The 26101-nt window shown below is 40.3% G+C and overlaps 1 protein-coding gene across 4 annotated transcripts in view; it reads right to left on the reverse strand.

Annotated features, from left to right (window-relative positions):
* PCDH1 (protocadherin 1) overlaps positions 1-26101 on the reverse strand; it is a 168936-nt gene that overhangs the window by 55054 nt on the left and 87781 nt on the right. The window contains exon 5 of one of the 4 annotated variants that reach the window (XR_014025976.1): positions 24782-24871. The exons of 2 other annotated variants lie outside the window; for them this stretch is intronic. Coding sequence is in view for 1 of the 2 variants with exons in the window: in XM_081324172.1 (XP_081180298.1) it covers positions 24851-24871 (21 nt within the window). In the remaining variant the exon portion in view is untranslated. Of the gene's footprint in view, positions 1-24746; positions 24872-26101 lie in introns of those variants that run through there. One more of the 4 variants, XM_081324172.1, reaches the window with a different exon arrangement.

The raw sequence follows: 26101 nt of genomic DNA on the forward strand, positions 1-26101 counted from the left end.
TAGCAGAAGATCTTCAAACAGTTGCCTTCAGCAACCAGCACCTCCCACACCTTCCCCTTTTATCAGCAGTCCCAAGGTGTGGCTTCTCATTGCCTTCTCCTGAGTTGCCTCATTGCCTTCCTCTGTTCTGCTCTGCTAGATTGCCTCCTTCTCCTAGCGTCCCTGAACAGAGCCAGCTGTGGATCGTCTTCTTCCAATACCTCATGCTCACATGTCTGAGCCTGATGAGGAACAAGACAGTAGGGGCCAGGCTGAGAGTCCTGCAGTGCATCAGAACCTCCCTCTGACACCAAAGGCTCTCCAAACCCCTCCTCCTCCTCCTCCTCCTCTTCAGAATCATCAGACCCAGCTGCCGGAACCACAGGCTGATGCTGAATCACAACACTATTATTCAAGAATAATATCGCATTGTGATAAGCCAGTCTTTCTTAACTGGCTGTAATGGCTTTCCCAGACAAAGGCTCAGATGCTGATTCAGAAGACGAGGAAGAGCAGGCTTCAGGAACTTCAGAGAGGGAGGAGGAAGAGTGACAGGGGACTTGGAGGGCTCCAGGAGAGAAGCAAAAGCGGTGATGCCGCGAGTGTTGGGGTAACTTGCAGTGAGTGATTGGAGGAGCAGCCTGGCTGTAACTGCAGCTGGTCAGTGTTGACGGGGAGGAACTACCTCACCTGCTGGATTCCGAGACACACAGAGGTGAGTGGAGAGAAGAACAGCGGAGATTGGCGAGGCTGCTCACAAGGAGACAGCCTCAACCCTCCTAATGACAGACCCACCTCAAAACACCTATTTTGCTTGGCACTGGGAGCTTGTAGTTTGTTGGAGAAAACTGTTCACGTTACCGCCGTTTGTGCGCATTCTGAACTCTTGTGGAAACCCTTTACTGCTTGTGCCTGGATTCTTGGATTCTGTGCGATCTACTGTGTTCTTTGACCTCTCAATTTGTCTTGAGTCGTGGAGATCTCTCTTCCATCCAGTGAAGGGGTGGAGGTTCCAGGGAAGAGCCAGAATCTGGCTGGGGAAAGTGATGGCAGCGACGATGATCCACCAGTAAGTGATGCTTCAAGACCCATGACGATGAGGGTGGAACTAGAAGTGGAATCCTCAGGGTGGAAGGGAAGATTAGCAGCCCTTCTAGACTCTAGGTGCACCCAATGTTTTGTTAGCCCCAACCAGGTGGAGACTTGGAATATTTCTCTGTAAACTAAAGATGCTCTGTAAACTAAAGATCCCTTCGCTTACTTAAACACTTCATTAGTTGGGGGGGGACGTCCTGCTAGATTCATGACCAAACCTGTGAAAATGAAAATTGGAGCTCACCTGCAAACCATACATTTTATTGTGGCACCTAGTATGGGTAGGCTATGATTTGGGGCTTCACATGGCTAGAGAAGTGGAAACCCATGGTAGACTGAGAAAGGAAATCCCTAAAATTTCCCAAGACATGCCCAGGTAGGAAGCCTGTGGTAGAAACAGAAACTAGCAAGTTTGCCCCCAATAATAAGAGTCAAGGACCTGGCACCCTATCGTGCCCAGCAATAGAAAGGGAGAGTTCCCTCATCCCGAAGGAATACTGACACCTGAAAGAGGTGTTCAGTGAGTAAGAGTCTGAGGTGCTCACCCCTCACTGCCCCATCAATTGTGTCATCAGAATTCTGCTCATGGCCATGTTTTCCAAACTTAAACTAGCTAGAGGTTTCATATAGCTGGCAAAATCACACATAGTAGTGCCCATAATATTCTGGGAAAGGAAAGATATATAGACTACAGGGGCCTGAATGGCATTTGCATGGAGAATATGTAGCTGTTGCCCTTGATGAAAGACATGCTGGCCCATGAAGTCAAGGGTAAAATCTTTACTAAACTGGATTTGAGAGACGAAGATTAAAGCTGGAGATGAAAACTGCATTCAACTGTCCATTGAGTTGTTTTCAGGTCTGGGTTCTTCCTTTCAACCTGCAGGGGCACCTGCCATGTTCATGCAACTAATGAAGTTCTGCATCAACATTTATTCAAGGGTATCTTGGTCTACTTGGATGACATTTTAATTTATACTGAAACAATGGATGAGCATGTTAAGCTGCTAAAGACTGTCCTGAAAAAGCTATTGACAGCAGTTGCATGTGAAGTTTTCCAAATGTAAATTTCACCAACCCAAATTGGATTACCTAGGCTACCAAATCTCCCATGAGGGAGTAGAAATGGGTCCAGAAAAAGTGCGAGTGGTACTGGAATGGGAGGTGCTGCACACCCAAAAGTAGTTGCAGAGCTTCTTAGGCTTTGCAAACTTTTACAGACAATTCATTTCTGCGTTCACTCAAACTGCTCTGCCATTAACCAACTTGTTGAAAACTAAAGGGTAGGGAAAACATAAACCAGCACCCCTCTCAAATGGTCCATGGAATTCCAGGTGGCCTTTGAGAAACTTAAATAGACTGTTCAAATGCTAAGCCAATTTTGAAACACCCAGACCTTTCGTCATCCAGGCAGATGCCAGTGACGTAGCCATCAGAGCAGTCCTTCTCCAGATGGATTCCAAGAGATGCTTGTAACCATGCGCTTACACTTCCAAAAAATCTGTCAGAGACAGAGCGTAGATGGATGGTCTGGGAGACTAATCCTTCAGTTTTTCTTGGCAAGTTTCTCAAAAGTGGTTTGTCACTGTCTGAGAGAGAATGACAGGCAAAGGTCATCGACCTTCCCTCACGCCAAAGATGGGACTAGAATTCACATCTCCCAGTTTCTAACCTAGTGCCTTAACCGCTACACCAACTGTCTCTTTTTTTGTCCTTTTTCTTAGACTCTTGATATATTAACACAACTATGTTAAGATTTGGGCTTTGTAAATTCTATTAAAATTTCCTAAAATTATTTCTAAATATCTGGAATAAATATGTTGAAACTTTTAAAACAGAATTAATTTCTAAATCCTTGAGCTTTATTGGGGTGTAGGCTGGATTTTTATGTTGAGATTCATGAATACTGAATAACAAAGTTGGAATATGTAATATTTAAATATTTAACTCTTTAAAATAATTCTACATATAAATAAGTGAAAATATGTTATTGCAATATATGGGAAGAAACAGAGGATTACTCTAAAATAAAAGGGATCTCAAGAGTCAAACTAGCCCCTCCCTCCAAGGTTCTTCCTTAATTTACTTCTAGCTTAGGAGCTAATTTTCTAGTTAATTTACTCCTACTTCTAGTTCCTAGAGGAAACCAATTATCAGGACTGTTGTCAGTCAGATTTCAGGCCTGGATATGGGACAGAAACAGCATTGGTCATACTCATGAACAATCTCTAGTGGAAACTGGATGGGAGTGACACCTCCATCCTTGCTTTTCTCAACCTCTCAGTGGCTTTCAATATCACTGACCATGGTATCCTTCTAGGCCAATGTAGGGAGTTGGGGTGAGTGGCAGAGTTCTGTGCTTGTCCATCTCCTTCCTCTGAGTCTGGTCCCAATTAATGCTGATAGGAAGCAAAAGGTCCAGCTCATGGTTCCTGCTTTGTGGAGAGCCACAGAGCTCAATGCTTTTTCTATGCCTAACATCTGTACGAAACCACTGGGCAAGATCATCCCTCACCATGGAATGAGATATCCACCAGCATGCTGACGATACTCGGTTGTAATTCTCTGTTTTGGATGTAGTCAGTGATACTATGGACGTTCTTCCACAGGGCCTAGAGACCTTGGGGATCTGCATAGGGGACAATAGACTTCAACTGCTCTGGTAAGACAGAATGGCTGTGGGTTGGGAGCCCCTCTCCATCCAGGAATTTATCATCTTTGTGTAATCTAGGGGTCCTATACGAAGAACAGGTGACAGTCGTGGCTAAGAGGACCTTTGCTCAGTTTTGTGTTGTACATCAGTTACACTATGCTCTTTCCTGCCCTGTCATCTACTGTTTGGAACTACTATAATGCAGTCTACCCTGAAAAGTATTTGTGATTTTCAGCTGATACAAATGCAGCTATACAGTTAATCTTGGACACCCCAAAGAACAGCACATAAAACCTCTGCTGCATGAGCTGCATTGTTTGCCGGTCTGCTTCCAGGTCCAATTCAAGGTGTTAATTAGGATTTTTAAAGCCATATATAGAATGAGGCCAGGTTACCTACTAAACTGTTTTCATCCTGTTACATCGGCCTGTCTCACCACTAAGGCAAGAGAAGATATGTTGCAGACCCTGTCAGCCAAAAACTCTAGGAAGAGACACTTCTCTGCTATTGTCCCTGCCCTTTTGAACACTCTCCTCCTGGAGATGAGGTGGGCCCTCATTCCCCTGACCTTCAGGAAAGGCATAAAAACATGGCTCTGCAACCTTCCTTGGGGCGTACAGAGGAGCACATACCAGTGGGGCTAGGTAGTGCCCTGAAAGCTCTCCCCCGCCCTTTAAATAATTTTAATACTCCTTTCTCTTTTAAATTTTTATACTTTTAATATTTTATTGTAACCACCCAGGGTCCCTCTGTTAAGGAGATGGGTGGTTTTAAAATATGTTAAAATAAAAATAAATAAAAAATCAGAATAGGATTACATCCTCTGCTTCTTAAGTCCATTTGTCTGCCATAAAAAAATGATTTTAACATTTCAGTAAGCAAATGTGTTTTGCTTTATTATGGCTTCCTAAGTTATATAAACACAGTCATTGTTGTTTGTTATGCTTTATGTAACCCTTTGAGTGCTCAAGGCCCCTGCAATCCCTAACAAGAGCTATAGTTGAAATACTAAAAATGAAGAAATGGAACTGATGGTCACACAAGAGATGAAGGTGCAATGATCTTCATAGCTGGCTCAGGAATTCTGGGAGTTGAAGTCCACGAGTCATAAAAGAGCCAAGGTTGCCTACCCCTGGACTAGAGCAGGGCTTTTCAACCAGTGGTACGGGTACCACCTGTGGTACATTGGCACCTGGCAGGTGGTACGTGACCATCCTAGAAAAGTGGTGGTGGGGGAGGGGAATCAGCTGAACCGGTGGCAGCACCGCACAAGCCTAAGCGAGAGATGGGTGGAGCTAGGCGACTGGTGGTACTCGGATGTTGCCATATCCTAAAAGTGGTACAATGGGTGAAAAGGTTGAAAAGCCCTGGACTAGAGGATAGTTATATAACTACTGAACATATCTCCCTTTGTCAAGACTAAGAAAAGAGTGACCCAAAGTCTGTGGACTTGAAAAAGTGGGAGAAAAAAGTTGTACAATTTAAACTCTCAAGCAGATATATACAAAGTGCTTGATTCTGACATTCAGCAATAGGCAGATCTTCTGCCTATATATATAGCTTCTTTTAACATATGCTATATATGCTATGTCTTACCACTGTCTTTTGTAAGCAAATTTCTGATTATGTTGTTGACTATCTGGACTATTCACATTTATTTCCATGCTACATACAAAGTCTAATACTTTGAGGGAGAACTTTTAACACATAACCCCAGAAAAATCCATGTGTTCATTCTTCAAAGAACATGGAGTTGAAAAGAATTTGGAAAGGGCCTTTTAGTTCAATCCTTTTCAGCAATATATCCCAATGAAAGTATCCCCCAAAAGATGGCTGTGTAGCCTGCATTTGAATATCTAAGAAAAGAACATCCCCCACCTTTCCAGATAACTGACATTTCTGTTCCTATTCCAACTGTTGGGAAGCTTCTTCTAATATTCAGTCAGTAACTTAGTCACAGTATGCATAATGGTGACTAAGCCTGTACATACTGTACTCTGGAATGTACTTGTCTGTGACAACCTCAAGTTGAATTTGTGTCATCTTTTCTCAAAATTAAACATAACAAGCTCCTTCAGCCTTTCACAGGAATTAGATTTTAATCCTCTGACTATCTCATTACTCTTTTTTTTAACTTATTTCAATTTCTCATAATCTTTTCTAAAGTGTGGTGCTCAGAACTGGACACCGTAATCACAGCAGGGTCTGACCAAAACAAAATAAAGTAGAATAATTATTTTTCACTATTAGAACTGCATGTGGCTGTCACGTAGCCACATGATTCTTTGGTTCACAATCAACTACTGTTCTAATTTTTTTAAGTATAATCACCAATCCAGATATTATTTATCCTAGATTGTCCATGTGGTTTTTGAATGTTTTTGCACTTGTTGCAACTAAATTTCACAGGGTGAAGACTTGGTGTCCTCAAAATATTACTCAGTCACAACTCCCAGCAACCAGACCAGCCTGGCTTTGTGAGTGAAATATGGGGCTACAATTCACCAACATGTGCAGGATCAGAGTACTCAGACAGCTGAAATATGTTTCAGGTTCAAAAGAATGAACAAGGTTTTAAAGTCTAACAATTAAACACGAATTTTCTGTTTACTTTTGAATTGCCTAGTATGTTTTACTGATTGCCCTGCATGGCTAAGCTCCCAACAATACCATTAGAAGGGTTGTCAAAAGACATGGTGGTTGCAGCAATGTGATACAAATCCCATTCCCTTTGGTAAGCATATTAAAATCAAACAAGAGTACAACTTCCAGTGAATATTTATGGTGAACTAGATGTCCCTGAAGGAGTTGGGATGTCATAGTGGCAATCGATGGCCAGACAGTAAATTGTGACTCACGCAGTCCCTCCCCAAAAAGGAGAGGTTGTTAAGTTTGCCCACTAGACAACTGCTCTCTTTGAGTAAAGTGAAGGAATTGAAGCTTTTGTGATCAGCTTGAGACTTACAACCACCTGATTTGCTTAATGACCATCATAAAAATAGCTGTAAAATCAGCTACAGTCACAAGGTGATTCAACTTACAATTGCAATGACTTATAATCAAAGTTCTAGGCTCAACAGGGGTCACAAATCAAGGACTACCTTTGCAGCAGCAGTCCTTAACCTTTCTGGCTCTGCAGATTGACAGTGGCTGTAAGGGGGAAGAGGGAATGATTTCATGTGCATGCCCACCCTTGCACAAAATGGAGCTTTGCATAATTGTGCACTCACCAGTTGTGTGGCCCAGTTCCCAACAGGCTGCGGACCGGGTCTGGGCCACGGACTGGGGGTTGGGGACCCCTACTTTAGAGGAAACAGAAAGTATGCATAAGATTATAATCCTCTGGGTAACTTTTTTAAAAAAATACAAATATTATTAGGTTTTGCGTCATTTTTTGAAAAACAAATATAAGAATGCTATAATATAAAGCATATTAGTGAAGGATATTAGTGAATATAGAAGGCAAATATTTCAAGAGGTATCAGTTGAAAGACTTCAGAAAAGGCATACATGCTTAAAACTCATTGGTATGAGTTTTGCATACCAAAAGTTTTGTTTTGTTCATTGCAATGAACAAGGAGATACATTCAATTTTGCAGCTACTAAGATTGTTGGACGAGCAGGCACAAAAGTGATGGCCTTCCATACTAGGGTGGCTGTGAAATGAAGAAATAGATAGCAAGTGCCCGTCCCCCCAAGTTCTCTCTTTTAAAATCTTCTCCAATAGCTGAATGACTATAACACAACAGGTTCTGGATGCTGGATGAGGAAGAAACATGAGAAAGCAAAATTGAGAGAAGTGCATAGCCCAGCAACCACACAAGAAAAAAAGCTGAAACCCATGCTAAACAAAACAGCCAGCAATGAAGCTGAAACCTTAATGAGTGGGAAAGCATCGGGAGTTATGGCAACTGGGAAAACAAAATTTGAATAATTTTTCTTTATCCACACTTAACCCCATCACTTTAACCTCAGAATCACAGCAGTGAGATAGAAATGAGCCCCTTCAGAAAGAGGATAAGGAAATAGAAGTTGGATAGAATAATATAATTACTGAAATAGACTTAAGAGACAGGAATGGCAATAGGAAAGATAACTTAATACCTAGCAACGGAAGAATTGCATAGATATAGACAGAATAAACCATAGAAAATAAGATTTAAGTCTGTTAGAAAAAAAAACATACGGTATATCCATTAAAAGCAAGAGGGAGATCTGTTATGATTAATGTACAGGCCTGTAAAATGAACAGATATACCCACATTTTTATTTGAAAAGCAAAATCTTTATTTTGTGTAATACATTCTCAATGTACTGAACAGAGATGAATAAAAAACAGTTTCCAAGATGTTAGGTCTCACCATTATTCAGCTACCACACTAGTGGCAGATGCAGGATTGATGCAAGTCAGGGAGATCAGTAACTTTTCTGAATGAAAAAAAAAACATGAACTAGCTGCTAGAGAGAGAGACTAGTCATCGTAGGCCTCACATCTTGAAGAAATATTGTAGCCAGTATATTCACCTCAGAGACAACAAAAAAGGTAAAAGTCAACATTAAGGAATAAGTTCCATGATTTACACCAATTGTCCCTGAAACACTAAAGCAACAATAAGAAAGAGCTAGATTAATGAAGGAAGATTAAGAAGAATTTTATGGAACTTTAAATGGAAATATTATTTGGAATGAAAAAGTGTGAGAGGAAAGAAGCGAAGAGTTTAAGAGATCTAATCAAGAAAGCATTGTGTCCAAGATCAGTCCTTTCCACTTCAGTGTCTACCGAACAAGTAGAAGACATCCCAAATATATAAAAATACCAAAGTTAACAGAAAAAGGAATCAAGCTGTTTATCAACACTGAGCATGTTGCTATTTCCTGTAAATAGCCTAAAAAGAATGTGGATGCTTTGGTTGGCACTCAGTGTAAATGGCAGGGCCCTGAGTTCTTAAAAACATCTCCCAACCAGGAATATAACTGATTACAATTGTATCATGAATGTGATTATATAATAGTTGAAATATCTGTGGAGATTCAGGCGCTCCTGGGGAACAAAGTTATGGCTTTCTGTAGAGGTCAAGGGTGTTACTCTTTTCATATTCCCTTCATTAATCAGGGAATGCATACAAGTAAAACATGTTGGGAAAAAACGTTGGTGGAATAATCTTAAAATTATCTTGCTGTCTGGAAAATAAAACAGATTTTCTTACTTCCAAAGGTTGGATTGAAAAAGAAGGCTATGCAGAAAGTTCTAAGTAAGCTTTGGTAGAGGTGGAGAAGGAATGCAATGAGGAGGTGGAATGTGGGATTCTTCTTAATTAGCCTGATTTAATAAGGGAATGGGCTGCCATAAAAGAAATGTTGCAAAAAGTCAACAAAGCTTCAGTGGACCTATAAAGACACAGTCCAAAAGGAGGTCCTTTTGGAATCTTTACCTAAGAAGGATCCCTTCTGAAAATGAAATGTCCGAACTTATGATGGTACTGAATGATACAATGGATCCTCACAGTAGCAGTCGTTGCAGTGTCTCTATAGTCATGTGATCACAATTCAATTAACTGACTTACAATTATTATGTCACATGTTTGTCATTTGCAACCTTTAGCACTGACCTCTGACAACCAAAGTCAATGAGGAAGCCAGCAGGAGGTTGCAAGGTGGGATTGGCAGGATATTATAACAGTTTTATCATTCATCTTTATACTTTGGTCCATGCCCTAGCAAATCTATTATAGAAAATTGAGCCAGGAAAGTAAATTGTACTAAAGTACACCAAGAAGCATTTGATATCATTAAAAAAGTACTTTTAACCAAACCCAAGTTAAACCTGACTATATTGATCCTTTTGTCCTTCAATGTAGGGTTGGGTGCTATATTTGGAATTAAAAAGGAGACCATCCTCTGTTCTATCCAGTGCTTTTTTTGTAAAAGAAAAAGGTGCCGGAACTCACACATGTCATACAACCCGCCTTGCCTACCCTACAAGGTTCCATACAAAAAAGGTGCCGGAACTCTGTTCTGAGCGTTCTATGAGAAAAAAAGCCCTGGTTCTATCAAAAAAAAATACCTGGAAAACAAAAGCACAGCAATTTAGAAAAGGTGATGCATGCCTTGAAGTGGGTAAAAAATCCATATGGGGCTCAGAATTCTCTTTTATCAAACACTTATCTGACTTCACTTGAAAGATTTAAAGATAATATTAGTATCCAAGATGGTAACCAATATTACAAATCATTCTGGTTCAATATAATTTGATGAGCAGGAAAGCAAACTCTGGCGGCTGATTATCTGTCCCATTATGGGAAGAACACATGAACAGCATTGGGTGACATGAAGTTCTATTATGCATTCATGACCTGCTCAAAGAGCAAGTACAGACTGTGGTCTGGGAAGTTTTTTTCTCAACTCAGGCTGCTGAATTTAATGTTGCCATTCCTGTACTAAAAATTCTTGCTACAGTGACTCATGTTTTTATCACAATTGTTAAATTAAACCACTGCAATGCACTCTATATGGGGCTACCTTTTAAGATGATTCAGGAACTGCAGCTGGCCCAAAAAACAGAGTTCTATTTGCTGGCAGGAGTAACACCAGTGCTTACAATTGCAGCCTTCTTTATTTATGCCATGGGTCCAATTCAAAATGCTGGTTTTGACCTGCAAAACTGTACATGACTTGAGTTCCTTGACCCTTCAAGGCAATGTTCTCCAATCAGAATCTGCACATCCTTGCAAACAGGAAGTCCTTCTCAGTCTCACTGCACCATTATGAAACAGCTTACAGAGCTTTAGGTTACACCCATTCACTCAGTGGCTGTTCAAATTTATGATAGTGTTAAATGAAGGGATTTATCTATTTATTTTATTAAAATTGTTTGCTGCCCATCTCACCACTAGGTGACTCTGGATGGCTTACAATGTAAGTTATACTTACAATATAGGTTAAATTAACAACTGCTCCTCAAGAGACTTGGTTGTTGCAATATCCCTGTGGTCACATGATCATGATCCAGCTCAGTACAAGCAATCTTCACTTAACAAGGTAGAATAGACATCACCACCACCAGATGGATTTGTAGCTGGCTGACAAACCGTACCCAATGAGTAGTCCTCAGTGGTACTACATCCACATGGAGAAGTAAGCAGTGGGGTACCACAAGGCTCCGTGTTAGGCCCAATACTCTTCAATATCTTCATTAATGACTTAGATGAGAGAATAGAAGGGGAACTCATGAAATTTGCAGATGACACCAAACTGACAGGAGTAGCCAACATCCCAGAAGACAAGCGCAGGATACAAAAAGATCTTGACAAGCTCGAACAATGGGCCCTATCCAACAAAATGAGTTTCAATGTGGAGAAAAGCAAAGTTTTACATTTAGGCAGGAAAAATCAAAGGTACAAGTACAGATTGGGCGAGACCTAGCTCAAAACAGTAACTGTGAGAGGGACCTTGTAGTCCTAGTGGACGATCACTTGATTATGAGCCAGCAATTTGCAGCAGCCACCAAAAAAGCTAATACAATCCTGGGTTGCATAAACAGAGGCATAGAATCAAGATCACACAAAGTGTTAATACTGCTTTATAAAACCCTAGTGCACACCTGGAATACTGCAACCAATTTTGGTCACCATACTATAAAAAAGATGTTGAGATCTTGGAAAAAGTTCAGAGAAGAGCAAAGTTAGATGATCAAAGGCCTGGAGACAAAAAGATGTAAAGAATGGCTGCAGGACTTGGGTTTGGCAGTCTAAAGAGAAGAAGAAATAGAAGTGACATGATAGCAATATTCCAGTATTTGAGAGGCTGCCACAAAGAAGAGGGGTTCAAATTATTCTCCACAGCAACAGAGGACAGGACAAGAAACAATGGTTGGAAACTGATCAAAGAGAGAAGCAACCTGGAATTAAGGAGAAAGTTCCTAACAGTGAGGACAATTAACTAGCGGAACAGCTTGCCTTCAGAAATCATGGGTGCTGCATTACTGGAGGTTTTTAAGAAGAGACTGGACACTCACTTGTCTAAGATGGTATAAATTCTCCTGCTTGAGCTGGACTAGAACAGGGCTTTTCAACCTTTTCACTGACTATACCATTTTTAGAATATGGCAATATTTGAGTACCACCAGTCACCTAGCAAGGTGTCAAAAACTTGATAACCAAAAAAAAAGGAAAAAAGTAGTCCTTGATTTACAACAGTTCGCTTAGTGACTGTTCAGTTACAATAGCACTGGAAAAAGTGACTTATGACCATTTTTCACACTTATGACCGTTGCAGCATCCCCAGGATGCTTGGCAACTGATTCATATTTATAATGGTCACATATTGTGATCCCCTTTTGCAATCTTCTGACAAGCAAAGTCAATGGGGAAACCAGATTCACTTAAGAACCGTTACTAATTTAACAACTGCAGTGATTCACTTAACAACTGTGGCAAAAAAGGCCTAAAATGGGGCAAAACTCATTTAACATCTTTCTTACCCCTCCTTTTATATCCTCTTCTCGCCCCTTTATATCCTCCTCCCCTTTATATCCTCTCTTCTCTTCCTTTATATCCTCCTCCTCCTTTTATATCCTTTCCTTTATATCCTCTTCCCCTCCTTCTTTTATATCCTCTTCTCCCTCCTTTTATATCGTCTTCTCTGCTTTTTATATCTTCTTTCCCCTTTTATATCCTCCTCCTTTATATTCTCCCCTTTATATCCTCTCCTCTCCCCTTTTGTATCCTCTTCTCTCCCCTCCATCTTTTATATCCTCTTCTCTCTTTATATCTTCTCTCCCTCCTTTATATCTTCTCTCCCCTTTATATCCTCTTCTCTCCTTTATATCCTCTCCTCCCTTATATCATCTTCATCATCTTTCTCCCTTTTATATCCTCCTCCCTCCTTTTATATCCTCTATCCACTTTTATATCCTCTTCTCTTTATATCCTCTTCTATCCACTTTTATATCCTCTTCTCTCCCTTTATATCCTCTCCTTTCCCTTTATATCCTCCTTTCCCTTCTTTTATATTCTCCCTTTTATATCCTCTTCTCTTCCCCTTTATATCCTCCTCTCATCTCTTCTTTTATATCCTCTTTTCTGCCCACCCTTTTATATCAGACTCAACCCTGTCAAGACTGAGTGGCTGTGCATACAGGCATCTCGAGTGAACCATTCTATTCCATCTTTAATGATGGGGGGTGAGGTGTTACCCCCCGTCGATAGGGCTCGCAACTTGGGTGTCCTCCTAGATTCGCAGCTCAGCCTTGAAGATCATATAGGAGCCGTGACCAGGGGGGCTTTTGCCCAGGTTCGCCTGGTGCGCCAGTTGCGACCCTACCTGGACCGAGATGCCTTGCGCACAGTCACTCATGCGCTCGTGACCTCCCGGCTAGACTACTGCAATGCTCTCTACATGGGGCTGCCCTTGAGGACCACTCGGAGGCTTCAACTGGTGCAGAATGTAGCCGCGCGAGTTGTGATGGGGGCTTCCCGATACTCCCATATAACACCACTGCTCCGCGAGCTGCATTGGCTTCCGGTTGCCCTCCGGGTGAGATTCAAGGTGCTGGTGATGACCTATAAAGCCCTAAATGGCTTGGGTCCAGGATATCTGAGGGAACACCTGCTGCCGGCATCAAGTTCCCTTCATCCTGTGCGCTCCCACAGGGAGGGCCTTCTCAAGGTGCCGCCGGCAAAGGATTGCAGGTGGGCAACACCCAGGGGGAGGGCCTTCTCTGTGGGCGCGCCTGCCCTCTGGAACCAGTTACCCGTAGAGCTTAGGACTGCCCCGGATTTTCGTTTGTTCCGCCGGGACCTGAAGACCTGGCTCTTTGAGCTTTCTGGCCAGGAGTGAGGATTTTTTAAATTTTTTAACTTATTGTAATTGGGTTTTTAATCAGAGTTATAGGGGTTTTAGATTTTAATTAAGGAAAATTTAATCTATTTTAATTGGTATTAATTTTTGTATTGTAATGTTGTTTTAATTGCCTTGTGAACCGCCCTGGGTCCTACGGGAGAAGGGCGGTATATAAGTTTAATAAATATAAATATAATATAAATATATCCTGTACCCTTACTTTTATATCATCTCTTCTCTTTGCCCCTTCTTTTATATTGTCTTCTCCCCCCCTTTTTTTCTCTTCAGTGCACCTCCAGCTGACTGCTCTCCTCAAGGCTGCGCTTCTCTGTCTCTCTTTCGCTGTCCCCTTCTCTTCCCCCCCCCCCAGTTCTTTTTTTTCTCTCCCTCTCCTGCTAAAACCTGCTCCTTTTACAGCCTGTCCTCTCTCTTCCCTACCTCCTTTTCTATTCTGGTGTGTTGGTTCTGCTTTTGTTGCTCCCCTCCCCATTATATTGTTTTTGTATTATTTTGGTCTATTATGAGTCACCAAAAATCATTTGGAATTGGGCAATATTAAATTGAATAAATAGTAATATATTCCTTTTAAAAAGGATTTGTGTCTGATCATTGTAATCAAATTGGTACATATTATCTTTGGTAGCATAATCTACTTAATTACTCATTATTTCTCATTATTGGAAATTTTGAGAAAACCAGAGAAGTAATTAATTTAAGTATGGTTTTGTTGTATCTTTTTCTTAAGAGACATAAAAGGTAAAGGTTCCCCCGCACATGCGTGCTAGTCGTTTCTGACTCTAGGGGCCAGTGCTCATCTCCGTTTCAAAGCCGAAGAGCCAGCGTTTGTCCGAGGACGTCTCCGTGGTCATGTGGCCGGCATGACTAGACGCCAAAGGCGCACGGAACGCTGTTACCTTCCCACCGTAGTGGTCCCTATTTTTCTACTTGCATTTTTACGTGCTTTTGAACTGCTAGGTTGGCAGAAGCTGGGACGAGTAACAGGTGCTCACTCTGTTACGCGGCACTCGGGACTCGATCCACCAAACTGCTGACCTTCTGATCGACAAGCTCAGCGTCCTAACCCACTGAGCCACCACGTCCCTTTTTAAGAGACATAAAATCAGGCTATTCAAGAAATTAATCCAATTCTTTGGTTAGCTGCATATTTACTCTAGCAAAATCCTAGAAAATTAAAATATATTTTATAACTTTGAATAACCATGCATGAGAATAGCATTAACACCATAGCTAACATCTTGAAGAATGATTTTATTAAGGATTGTTCAAATTCAAATTTTATCTCCATTTAATTATAGTGACAAAATTATTTACCTCAATCTCTACAAACATACTTTCAACAGAAAAATTGCATATGGACTATTATAATTTTGGTATTTCTCTTCAAGGCTGCAAGTCATATTTTGTTTATATTATTTTTTCTGCGATTGGTTTGGGTGTGTAGTATATGCACACATGTAATCTCATTGATATAGTGCTGATACAGCTCACATTAACTATGCTTCACAAAATGCACATAGGAATGCACCAGCCTTTTAAAGATTCTATTATGCCAGTGGAAGTCATTACATACCTGCAGCCATTAAGCTTTTTGAGGTTAAGTCTCTAGCCCAGTTATTATCTGATGGACAACTTGGACAAACTTCAAATCTGACACCATTAGAATTTGTCCAGTCTAAATTCTTAAGAGCAATTTTTCAAATTCCACACTGGGTCTCTAATGCTCCATTATGCATGGAAGCTGGAATGGTGAGAATGGAGACCAGAATCTGACAAGCTCTGCTATTCTACTGGTTGAAGATGATATTTCTCCCTACAGGCTTAGCTGGTATTAGAATATAAGTTTCAAAGTGGGTGGAAACAAGCAGTTTATAACTAACCTCCCCTCCTAGGACTCTTCCCCTACATGCCAGAAATAAAACCATCAAACTCTTAATTGCAAATCTGATGTAATCTGATATATAATTACTATGTTTCAGCTACAAACTGTAAAGCTAGAGAAGGGACATCAAAATTCTCAAGGTAATGATTTAGAAGCTAATCAGCTTGTATAATGTGAGATGAGTGATGCAATGTTAGGAATGACTCAGCAGGAGTCTATATCCCTTTAAGAACTTGAGTATAAAAGGGAAGGCCTTGCTGGAGTCTTTCTCTCTCATCCGTTTGCTGCTGTAACTGCTGTGTGCTGGAGTTTGCTGTATTATCACGTGTATGTATTTTGTTCCAGGTGTATATTGTAGATAGTATAATATAAACCACCATTTAATACAAACCACTGTTTACTGTATTTACTCCTGGATTACCTCAGTGCAATAAGACTGTGCATGCTCTGACAAAAATAATCAAGGAATTCTAGAAAGTTTTCTCTAAAGGATTATACAGTTTTAGCTTAAAAAGAGAATGAAGGTGGAATAAAACTGCATGGTATTGATAAAATGATTAAGAAACTGGTTCTCCTTTTCCTCCATTTGTTAGCTTTGATAGTTATGTTCAAAAGAAAAAGAAAAGAAAGAAAACTGAGTTTCAGGTAGAGAAAATGAAAACTGGTAAACTTATTTTACTTCATTTTTCTCAAAGAACTAGATAAAAGTATATTCTATTAGATAAGATTAGTGATAGGATTGCAGTGTGACTTGACAGAATCAGAAAGATGAATGCCTGTTTAAATCTCCACAACCAGATGAACTGTATCCTAGATGCTAAGGAACCCACTGATGTCTGTCCATTGTTTGTAAGACACTCTGGAGAATGAAGCATCAGATGATTAGAGGATAAAACATTTTTTATTTCTCTTTAAAGTGGAGGAAAAAGGGAATCCATGGAATTACAGTCCAGGCTATTTGATCTCAATTACAAGATGTTTCTGGAAGAGATTATAAAACAGTTGAAAGGTCTCTGAAAAGAACGTGATAATTCTCAGAAATCAGAATTATCTTATTTGTTGTTCAGGTAGCTTACTTAACCAATTGTCAGGATGCTGTAGACATGATGTATATTGGTGTACAGGAATTTATCAAAGCTGTATGATATTCTAAGAAGGAAACTACTTAAAAGTGTGCTGGATGGCATCACAATTAAGATAGCAGGTTGGAAAAGCCACTGTCAATAGTTTCTGACATACTGCAGTGCGTGTATTGACAGAGATTGTTTCTGAATTCAGTCTACTTTAACATTTTATTAATGACTTGAACAGTTTGAAAGAATGTTTTTCAAATGTTCAAATACAAAATAGGTATAATAGAGCTGATGTCTGCAATCTGTTATGTCTAGATGGACAGAAACAAACTGGCCAACTCCAGATAAGACTGAATGTTTGTGGCTTTTGGTCCCTCTAGGGCTGGTGGAGTTGAGACTGGTGTTTAGCTTGGCGGTCCTCCTGGACTTATGCTTGAAGAGTGGATAGTAGTTGTGGCCATGAGAACATTTTGTATAGTTCATCTTGGTGCCAGTTGTGCCCTTTCCTTGATCAGGAGGTCCTTCAGACAGTCACACACACAATATGGTCACCTCACAATTGGACTATTGCAGTCTAATGGGACTGTATTTGAAGACAATCAGGAAGCTACAGCAGGTTTCAAATGCAGTGGCATGAGCAATAAGTTATCGGTGGCCCTCTGGATGCAATGCAAGGTGCTGATTGTTATCTAAGGCAGAGGTCCCCAACCTTTTGGGCACCAGGGACCGGTTCCATGGAGAGGTTTTTCCACGGACCGGAAGGTGCATGGTTTTGTGTACTGCCTGCATCTCACAGATGGGGCTTTGCTTGTTTGTGCGGCCTGGTTGCTGGCATGCCACGGCCCAGTACTGGTCCACAGACTGGGGGTTGAGGACCCCTGATCTAAGGGACAACCTATCTTCAATTGTTTCTACCTGCCCCAAACATTCAGGCAGAGTGAGTGAGCTCCAGGTCTCCTCAATTAAACATTGTCATATTGTGGAAGTGAGAAGTATGGCTTCCCTTTTGCTGCCCCTGCCTCCGGAACAGCATTCCCCTCAAAGATATAGAAGACACCCACTCTCTTTGAGCTTGTTCCTAGGCCTGGGATTAAGTATTTTTGGGGTGCCTATTATATTTTTATTGTTATGGAAGCTTTTAGTACAGGGTGCCATTTTGTTTTATGTATTCTGTTTTGATTTTGAATCAGAGTCTAAAGCAGTGACAGCAATAACAAATTTTAATAACAATGACGATAAGATGAAAAAAAGAAACAGTGAATTATTGGAATGGACGTCAGGAGCCAACTTGTCTTGACTTGCTTAGTGCAGGATCTGTTAGAACATGTCAGACAGAAAGCTATCCAGCCTCTGTACAAGTCTTTCAATGAAGGTTTCCTGAGGTTATATGTTATATTCATGGCATTCCCAATTTATAAGGTCTGTCAAGAAAAGGACGTGTAATTATTTACGTAAGGCTTGTTTCCAACAACTCATACTGGCTGTTGTTAACTCTTGCGTTCTTATCCAGCTGCTCACAAACAGGCTATTTAAAAATCTTGTTTCAGGATTGTGTCATACTAATAAGAGTGTAACTTCCCAGGCCTTCCTTCTTCCCTTTATTGAAGATACGAACATTCTCTCCTCTCCAGTCTTTCATCTAGAATTAATTCTCCATGTGTTCTCAAAGATTACAGTTTAACAGAGACAGACAGATAAACTATAAAGCCCTACATGGCTTGGGTCCGGGATATCTGAGGGAACACCTGCTGCCGGCATCAAGTTCCCTTCGTCCAGTGCGCTCCCACAGGGAGGGTCTTCTCAGGGTGCCACCGGTAAGAGATTGCCGGCGGGTAACACCCAGGGATAGGGCCTTCTCAGTGGGGGCGCCTGCCCTTTGGAACCAGCTGCCAGTGGAGCTGAGGACTGCCCCCGACCTCCGTTCATTCCGCCGGGGCCTGAAGACCTGGCTCTTCGAGCTCTCTGGCCCAGGCTGAGGATTAATTTATTTTAATTGGGGTTTTATTTATACAGGGATAAATTTAATCTTTTTTAAACTTGGTTTTTAACTTTTGTATTTTTGGTTTTTAATTACCCTGTAAACCGCCCTGAGTCCTCCGGGAAAGGGCGGTATATAAATGTAATAAAATAAAATAAATAATAAATAAATTTGATCAACAGAGTACATGTAGCTATTACCTTTTAACCTAACATGGGGGGGGGGGAATGTACTAGCAATTCCTCCTGCAGTCGCATTCTAGCACTTGGCAACCAGGTCACATTTAAAGCCAATGGACATGTGACCATGTTTTAGATGGTTGTATAAAAATGACCAGATTCACTTAAGGACCACAGTGATTTGCTTAACAACCAATGCAAAAAAGGTCATAAATCGGGTCAGTCACATGACTGACCTGTTTTAGGACTGTCACGAGTTACGACCGTGATGGGCAGCTTCCATTATGGCCACAACTCGAGGTCTACCTATAATAAGGAAAAAATGAACAGAAAAATCACACTACAATAATATAGTGTAATAAAGCTAATTAATAAAATATAAATGCATAGCATATAATATAACTCATCCCAGTTATTCGTTACACCAGATCAAGTTGTAGTAATTTGTGTGCTTTAATAACTGCACAAAAAATTAGCTACATTATATGTGTTATACTGTTTTTTATGTTTCATTATTTCTGTTATGTTGCTTGGTCACAATTTTATAAATTATTTATATACTGTATATGTTCAATAGTATACATGGTTTGGGCTGGAGGCAGACCTGGCACTCAAGTAGAATGAATCTGTCTGCTGAGTCTCCTGCTTCATTATCATTGGTTGCAGATTTAATATTATTCTTAATAGGCAACATCAAAGAAGCATATGCATTTGAGACTACAAAACAGTCCAATGCATTTACAATTTCATCCACCCTGAGAATCCTCCACTGTTTACAGTCTTTCAAGTATTATTATGGCCAGGAGTTCCTTGAGCTTGCCCTCAATTGCTTTTTCCTGTTCTTCATAATAAGTGATCAAGAAGCACTTTGTAAAACTATTGCCAGAGAAAAACAGGTGTCTAATGTATAAACAGGAGAGGGATTTGGCTACAATTTAATTTGGTGGAAAAGAAAGGTAGCTTCTAGATATGCGTTGCCATTTGTTTCCTTTTTCCTTAATAGTGCTTCTCACTTAAGAACAAGAAATCATATGCACAGGAATAGGATAGGGGATATCTTACCTGGATGAGCAAAAAGACTTGGATTTTAAAATGATCATATGCTCATCCCTACTGGAAGGATACGTATATTTGCAGTAAACTAGGGGTGTCAAACTGCTGGCCCACAGGCTGGATGCGTCATTGGGAAGCCACGCCCACCCCATTGCTAGCAGTGGCCAAAAAGCTCCAATACATTGTGCGACATCACGTGACGAGTTTGACATGTCTGCTCTAAACATTTAAATTTTATTAGACTGTCTCCTGTTTCCTTTTGAACACTAGGGTAAAATCTTACTGTTATTTCACATGCTACTTTATTTCCATCTTTAGCATCTTGGTTTCCTATGTTCTTTCAAAATTTCGCCAGCAAGTTGTTTTACAGGATTGTTCGCCTTCCATTGCATAGGTGAAATTTGTATTATTGCAAGAGTGTTTGGGCTGCCTTAAACATGAATTATTGTCATTCTATCATTTCTTGGCTTGTATTTGAACACTGACTTTGTCATTCTTTTGTTAATGGTTGCTACTCCATTCTTCAATAATTTTCTTGTCCTCAGTAGATCTGTTATTTCTGATGTGATATGACTCGTTCCAATCCATTTTATTTCATTAATTCCCAGAATGTTAGTTCTGATATGACAGGAATATGTTTGCCTTTCCTGGCTCTGGCACTCATTGCACAATCAAGCTTTCATTGTTTTTGGGGCCACAACAGTAGCCAAGCATCCTGTAAGATCATAAACCACTAATCCTACTTGCCTCTGTCTCTTTCCAGTAGCTTGTCAGGGCTCATTTTCCACTGTCAGGTTGACACTTTCCTTTTTGTAAAGCTGTGTTTTGGCAGAATATTGGAAGCAATAGCTTTTTGCTTCACCACAGAATAGAATAAAATAGAGCTGGAAGGGATGTTGGAGGTCTTTCTAGTCCAGCTCCCTGGTCAAAGCAGGAGAATCTATACCATCTCAGACAGGTGAATGTCTAGTCCAGGGGTAGGCAACCTTGGCTCTTTTATGACTCATGGACTTCAACTCCCAGAATTCCTGAGCCAACCAAGCTGGCTCAGGAATTCTAGCAGTTGAAGTCCATGAGTCATAAAAGAGCCGAGGTTGCCTACCCCTGGTCTAGTCTCTTCTTAAAAATCTCCAGTAATGGAGTGCCCACAATTTCTGGAGGCAAGCTGTTCCACTGGTTGATTGTCCTTACTGTCAGGAAATTTCTCCTTAATTCCAGGTTGCTTCTCTCTTTGATCAGTTTCCAACCATTGTTTCTCATCTTCTCCTCTGGTGCTCTGGTGAACGTGACCCCCGTTTTCCTTGTGGCAGCCCCTCAAATACTGGAATACTGCTATCATGTCTCCCCTATTTCTTCTTTTCTTTAGACTAGCCAAACCCAAATCCTGTAGCTGTTCTTCATATGTTTTAGCCTACAGGCCTTTGATTATCTTGGTTGCTCTTCTCTGAATTTTTTCCAAACTCTCAACATCTTTTCTGTGATATGGTGACCAAAAGTGGCTGCAGTATTCCAGGTGTGGGCTTACTAGAGTTTTATTTTAGTCTGATCTCTCATTTTTGATGCCTGCCATTTTTCAAAGTTTAGTAGTATTGTTCATAATGACACTGGAATATGCAAGCACTACAATGTAATGATCCATGAGATTCTATTCAGGTCAGAGTCAACGTCAAATCTTGAATTCAGTTCTCAGAACAATATTTAAATAGAGGTTCAGAGAAAATGGAATATATTCAAAGAATGGCAACAAAGATGATCAGAGAATAAGAAACTGTATCTTCTGAGAATAGATTGAGGGAACTGGATGTGTTTACTTTTGAGAAAAGATGAATTAGAGGGATATAATATTTCAAAATATCAGAAGGAAATATCATGCAAAGAAAGTCAGAATATATTCCTTATAAAAATATTTTGTATCCTGCATTTTTTATAAATAAATATTATGGTTTTTATGCTACGGGAAGACAGATTCCAAATAATTATTAGGAAAAATTTCCTATGGTAAGAAATTTTCAATAGGAAATCAGTTACCGAAGAATGTGTTGAGTTCTTCACTGGGTGTGTTCAAGCTGTACAAGTGTCTGCTAACAATGCTCTCAATTAATAGAAATCCTGAACAGAACATAAAAACAGCTCAAGAGGGTTGAGAAATTTTGAAAACGTAAGATACTTAAGGCCCAAACACAACCAATACTAAGGAGTAATAAAAATGGTAGACAGAGGATGAAACTGGACTGATTGCATAAAAAGCTGTGAGGGGGGGGGGAAAGGACAACTTTTAAAAAGTAGAAAGAAGAGAAAATTTTAAAAAAAGAATGTCAGAAGATAGCCCAAATTTGTAAGGGTGGGGTCAATAATGCTACGACTTGATTCAATGCCAAAAATAACAAAAAAGGAAACTCAAATAAACAATTAGTCCACTGGCTCTACACACACACACACACACACACACACACACACACACACACACACACACACGAAAGAAAAATGTTTAAATTTGTTGAGGAAGCTGATTGGCTGACTATGTCAAATGCAGAAGTGGGGAAGTGGGGGGGGGGAAAGGAAAACATGAAGTTCTGTGAAGATAAAGTACTTGTTTTAATCCATCCAGAGTCACTGAATAATGAGATGGGCAGCATATGGCTTAGGGCCGGGATACTTGTAGGACCATCTGCTACCGGGAACGAATTCCCATCGCCCAGTACGCTCACACAGAGAAGGCCTCCTCAGGGTACCGTCGGCTAGACAATGTCGGCTGGTGAACCCCAGGGGAAGGGCCTTCTCTGTGGGAGCGCCAGTCCTATGGAATCAGCTCCCCCCTGAGCTTCGGATGACCCAAGATCTCCGGTCCTTTCGCCGCGGCCTCAAAACACTCCTTTTCCACCTGGCTGACCTGGACTGACAGACATTTTAATTATGTTTACAATTTTTAATTTATTTTTAATTTTAATTTATTGCACTGATGACTTTAATTTTAATTTTATCTTAATTTCTGTTATATGTTATTGTTGTTAGCCGCCCTGAGTCCTTCGGGAGATAGGGCGGGATATAAGTCCCATTAATAAATAAATAAATAAATATAAATTTAATAAATAAATAAATAAGTAATATAGAAGTATGGTGTGCTGAAAGGGACTATAGTGTTACAGATGGGGGGGGGGGCGCAAGTCTTTATTTTTTTTTACTCCTTTGTCTGGATTACAAATTTTAAATAAAGAAAATTATAGAAGGAGAAGTGTAGCTAGATGTACAAGATAGATGGCACCTGGGTCAGCAATAGTAACTTGCGAGGATCCGTGTGTCCTTACAGACAACATGAGCCAATGGTGTTCTGCAATTGCCAAAAAAGCTAATGCAATCTGGCACAGCATCAAACAAGGTGTAATGCTAACATCACGGAAATTGATAGTTCTTTGTGTTGCAATGATCAGATTGAATCTGGTCACAACAATACAAGAAGGAACTGGAAAGTGAAGAGAAAAGGACCAAAGACTGTGAGGGGCTAATTCCTGTAACAAATAATTAAAAGAACTAAAAGAAGGCTAATGGGAAACATGATAGCAAGTTTATATTACTTGAAGGGATGTCCCAGGGAATGGGTCTATTCTCAATGGGGCCTGGGGTTAGGAAAAACTAGTGGATGAAAGCTTTATAAAGAAAGATCAAAGTCAAAATAAGGAAAAAACATCCCGACCCATTAAGCATTGGAACAGCCTGCCTCATGAAATCCTGGAGGATACATCACTGGAGGCTTTCAAACAAAGGGATGATCTGAGAAATTCTGCCTGGGTAGAAAGTTGCAATGGAATATACCTCCAAGGTCACTTCCAACTGTGTGATTCTGATTCTAATGTATTGAGCAGGGGATGAATTTAATGGCCTAAATGACTCCTTACTTTATAATTCTTACTTACTTACTCACTTACTTACTTAGTTACTTACTTACTTACTTACTATGCTGCCCATCTCTCTATCCAGAGTGACTCTGGGAGGCCTACAAGGCAACAAAGGCAGAAATACAAAAACAATTTATAAATTTATAATTGTTTTTATACTTCTGTTTTTATTGCATTGTAGGAATTACAATGCAATTATAGGAATTATGTCTATAATTTAAAGATAGGAATTAAATAGACAAAAAGAGCAAAAATCCAACGGCTCACGCAGAGACGGGGTGGCACCTTCTTTTGCCACTGCACCAACCATTTCCAGCTTGAAGTGTCTCCATACAAGTTGGCAGGCCAGGTCTTAAAGGTCCTTCTGGGAACCCAGAAGGTTGGGGATGGATCTCACTTCTGGCAGCAGGATATTCCCAAAGGTGGAGGCCCAGCAGAGAAGGTTTTTCTCCTAGACGCTGCCAACTGAAGTTTCTTAGCAGTAGGTCTTTTCCACTGGAATACAAGGGGCATGCAATCCCATTGGGCAAGACATTTCTTTTCAGACCCATATCATAAAGAACTTTAAAGATGATAACCAACACCTTTAATTGGACATGGAAGAAGATCAGTAACTAGTGCAGCTCACTGTGATGTTATCCTAGGGCAGGGGTAGGCAACCTCGGCTCTTTTATGACTCATGGACTTCAACTCCCAGAATTCCTGAGCCAGCTTGGCTGGCTCAGGAATTCTGGGAGTTGAAGTCCATGAGTCATAAAGGAGCCGAGGTTGTCTACCTCTGTCCTTCCAAATCTACCCATGCTGCTGCATTCTGTACCAGTTGTAGCTTCTGGATGCTTTTTAATGTAGCCCCGTCTAGGCCACATTGCAGTAATTCAGAAAAGAAATGAAAAGGATAAGTATGACTGGGCACAAGGCCTCATGATCAGGAAAGGGTGTAACTGCTAGACAACATGAATTTGCGCAAAGGTTCTCCTGGCCATGACTGCTACCTGCCCCTCCAGCAGGAATTGTAAGTCTATGAGAACCTCCAAACTGTGCGTTGGATCGGTCTGTGTTAGTGCATCCCCATCCCAAACTAAAGATAATAGACCTCTAGATCCCAAGACTCCATGCACCCTCGACTGCTCTATTTTACCATGATTCAGCTGAAGCCTCTTGTCTTCCATGCAGGCCCTCACGTCCTCTAGGCACTGCAAAAGGGCAGTCACAGCATCACCTGGGTCACCTGGGATGAAAATATACTGTTGAGGGTCATCAGTGTACTGATGGTACCTCATTCTGTGGTATTGGATGATCTCACCCAGCGGTTTCATGTAGATGTTAAAAAGGAACAGAGAGAGTACCAAGCCTGTGGTACCCTACAAAGAAGCATCTGGACCTCTTGCCCCTATCAACACCATTTTGAACTGGCCTTGGTGAAAGCAACTGAACTAGCACAGCACTACACTAATAATTAATAATCTAGTATGAAGGAATGGCAGGTAGGCCACATATGCAAGAACAACTGTTCGTAATGAACTACTCATTAGAATAACTTCCTTCTCTCCTTGATATATTTCTAATTTTCTCTGCACTTCCATATTAATCCTTTATATTCAAGAACTGCATTGCTTGGATACTATAGATTAAAATCTAATTATAAATTATTACAAAACAATGAAGGGGTAAAAGAACAGCAATATATCAGACTCTGTCTTATTCTATTCATTACTGAAAAAAGAAAGTGCTTTAATCTTCACTGCATTTTCAACCCACCCAATATGAAAAATGGCACATTCTTTATTTTCTGTATTTTCCTCCATATCTTCCCATGGCTATTGCTATACTGGTCAGATCACATGTGAAATATTATGCCAGTTTAGCCTTTCAAATTTAACAGAGATGAGCTAGCAAGATGATAAGGATAAGAAACAACTTAAAAGTTTTGAATCTATTTAGTTTGCAGGAGGGAGATGGTGATCTTCTAGTAGGTGGAAGACTATCATGCAAAAAATATTTGGACCAGACAGCAGAACTAGAACCAATTCATGGAAACTACAGGAAAGCAAAATGATTTAATGCCATGGAAATTTTCCTACATTTAACAGCTTCTTGGAAATGGAACTCAATGCACTAAGAACTACTGGGTTCTTCTTTGGTAAAGGCTTTGGAACCAAGTTTGAGAAGGATGCTGAACTGAAAATCTGTGTCTCTCTTTATTCTAAAATTCTACAATTCTAAGAGAAGAAAAGGAACATACTGCTAGAAAAATTTAAATTGTTCAAAAGAAACAGATCTAACAAAAGAGGAGGTGGACCTGTATTTCATGTAAAAAATAGCTACCCCTCTATAGAAATGCAAAAATAAAAAATAAAACCTAGGAAGATAATCCTGTTTTCTAAAATAAGAATAGCGGCTAATAGCTCCAATCTGCAAAAATGAAGTCAGGAAAGCTAAGGCCTGCAACAAATGTCAA

Source organism: Vipera berus (assembly GCF_964194415.1).
Source record: "Vipera berus genome assembly, chromosome: 3".
NCBI classification, from domain to species: Eukaryota; Metazoa; Chordata; class Lepidosauria; order Squamata; family Viperidae; genus Vipera; species Vipera berus.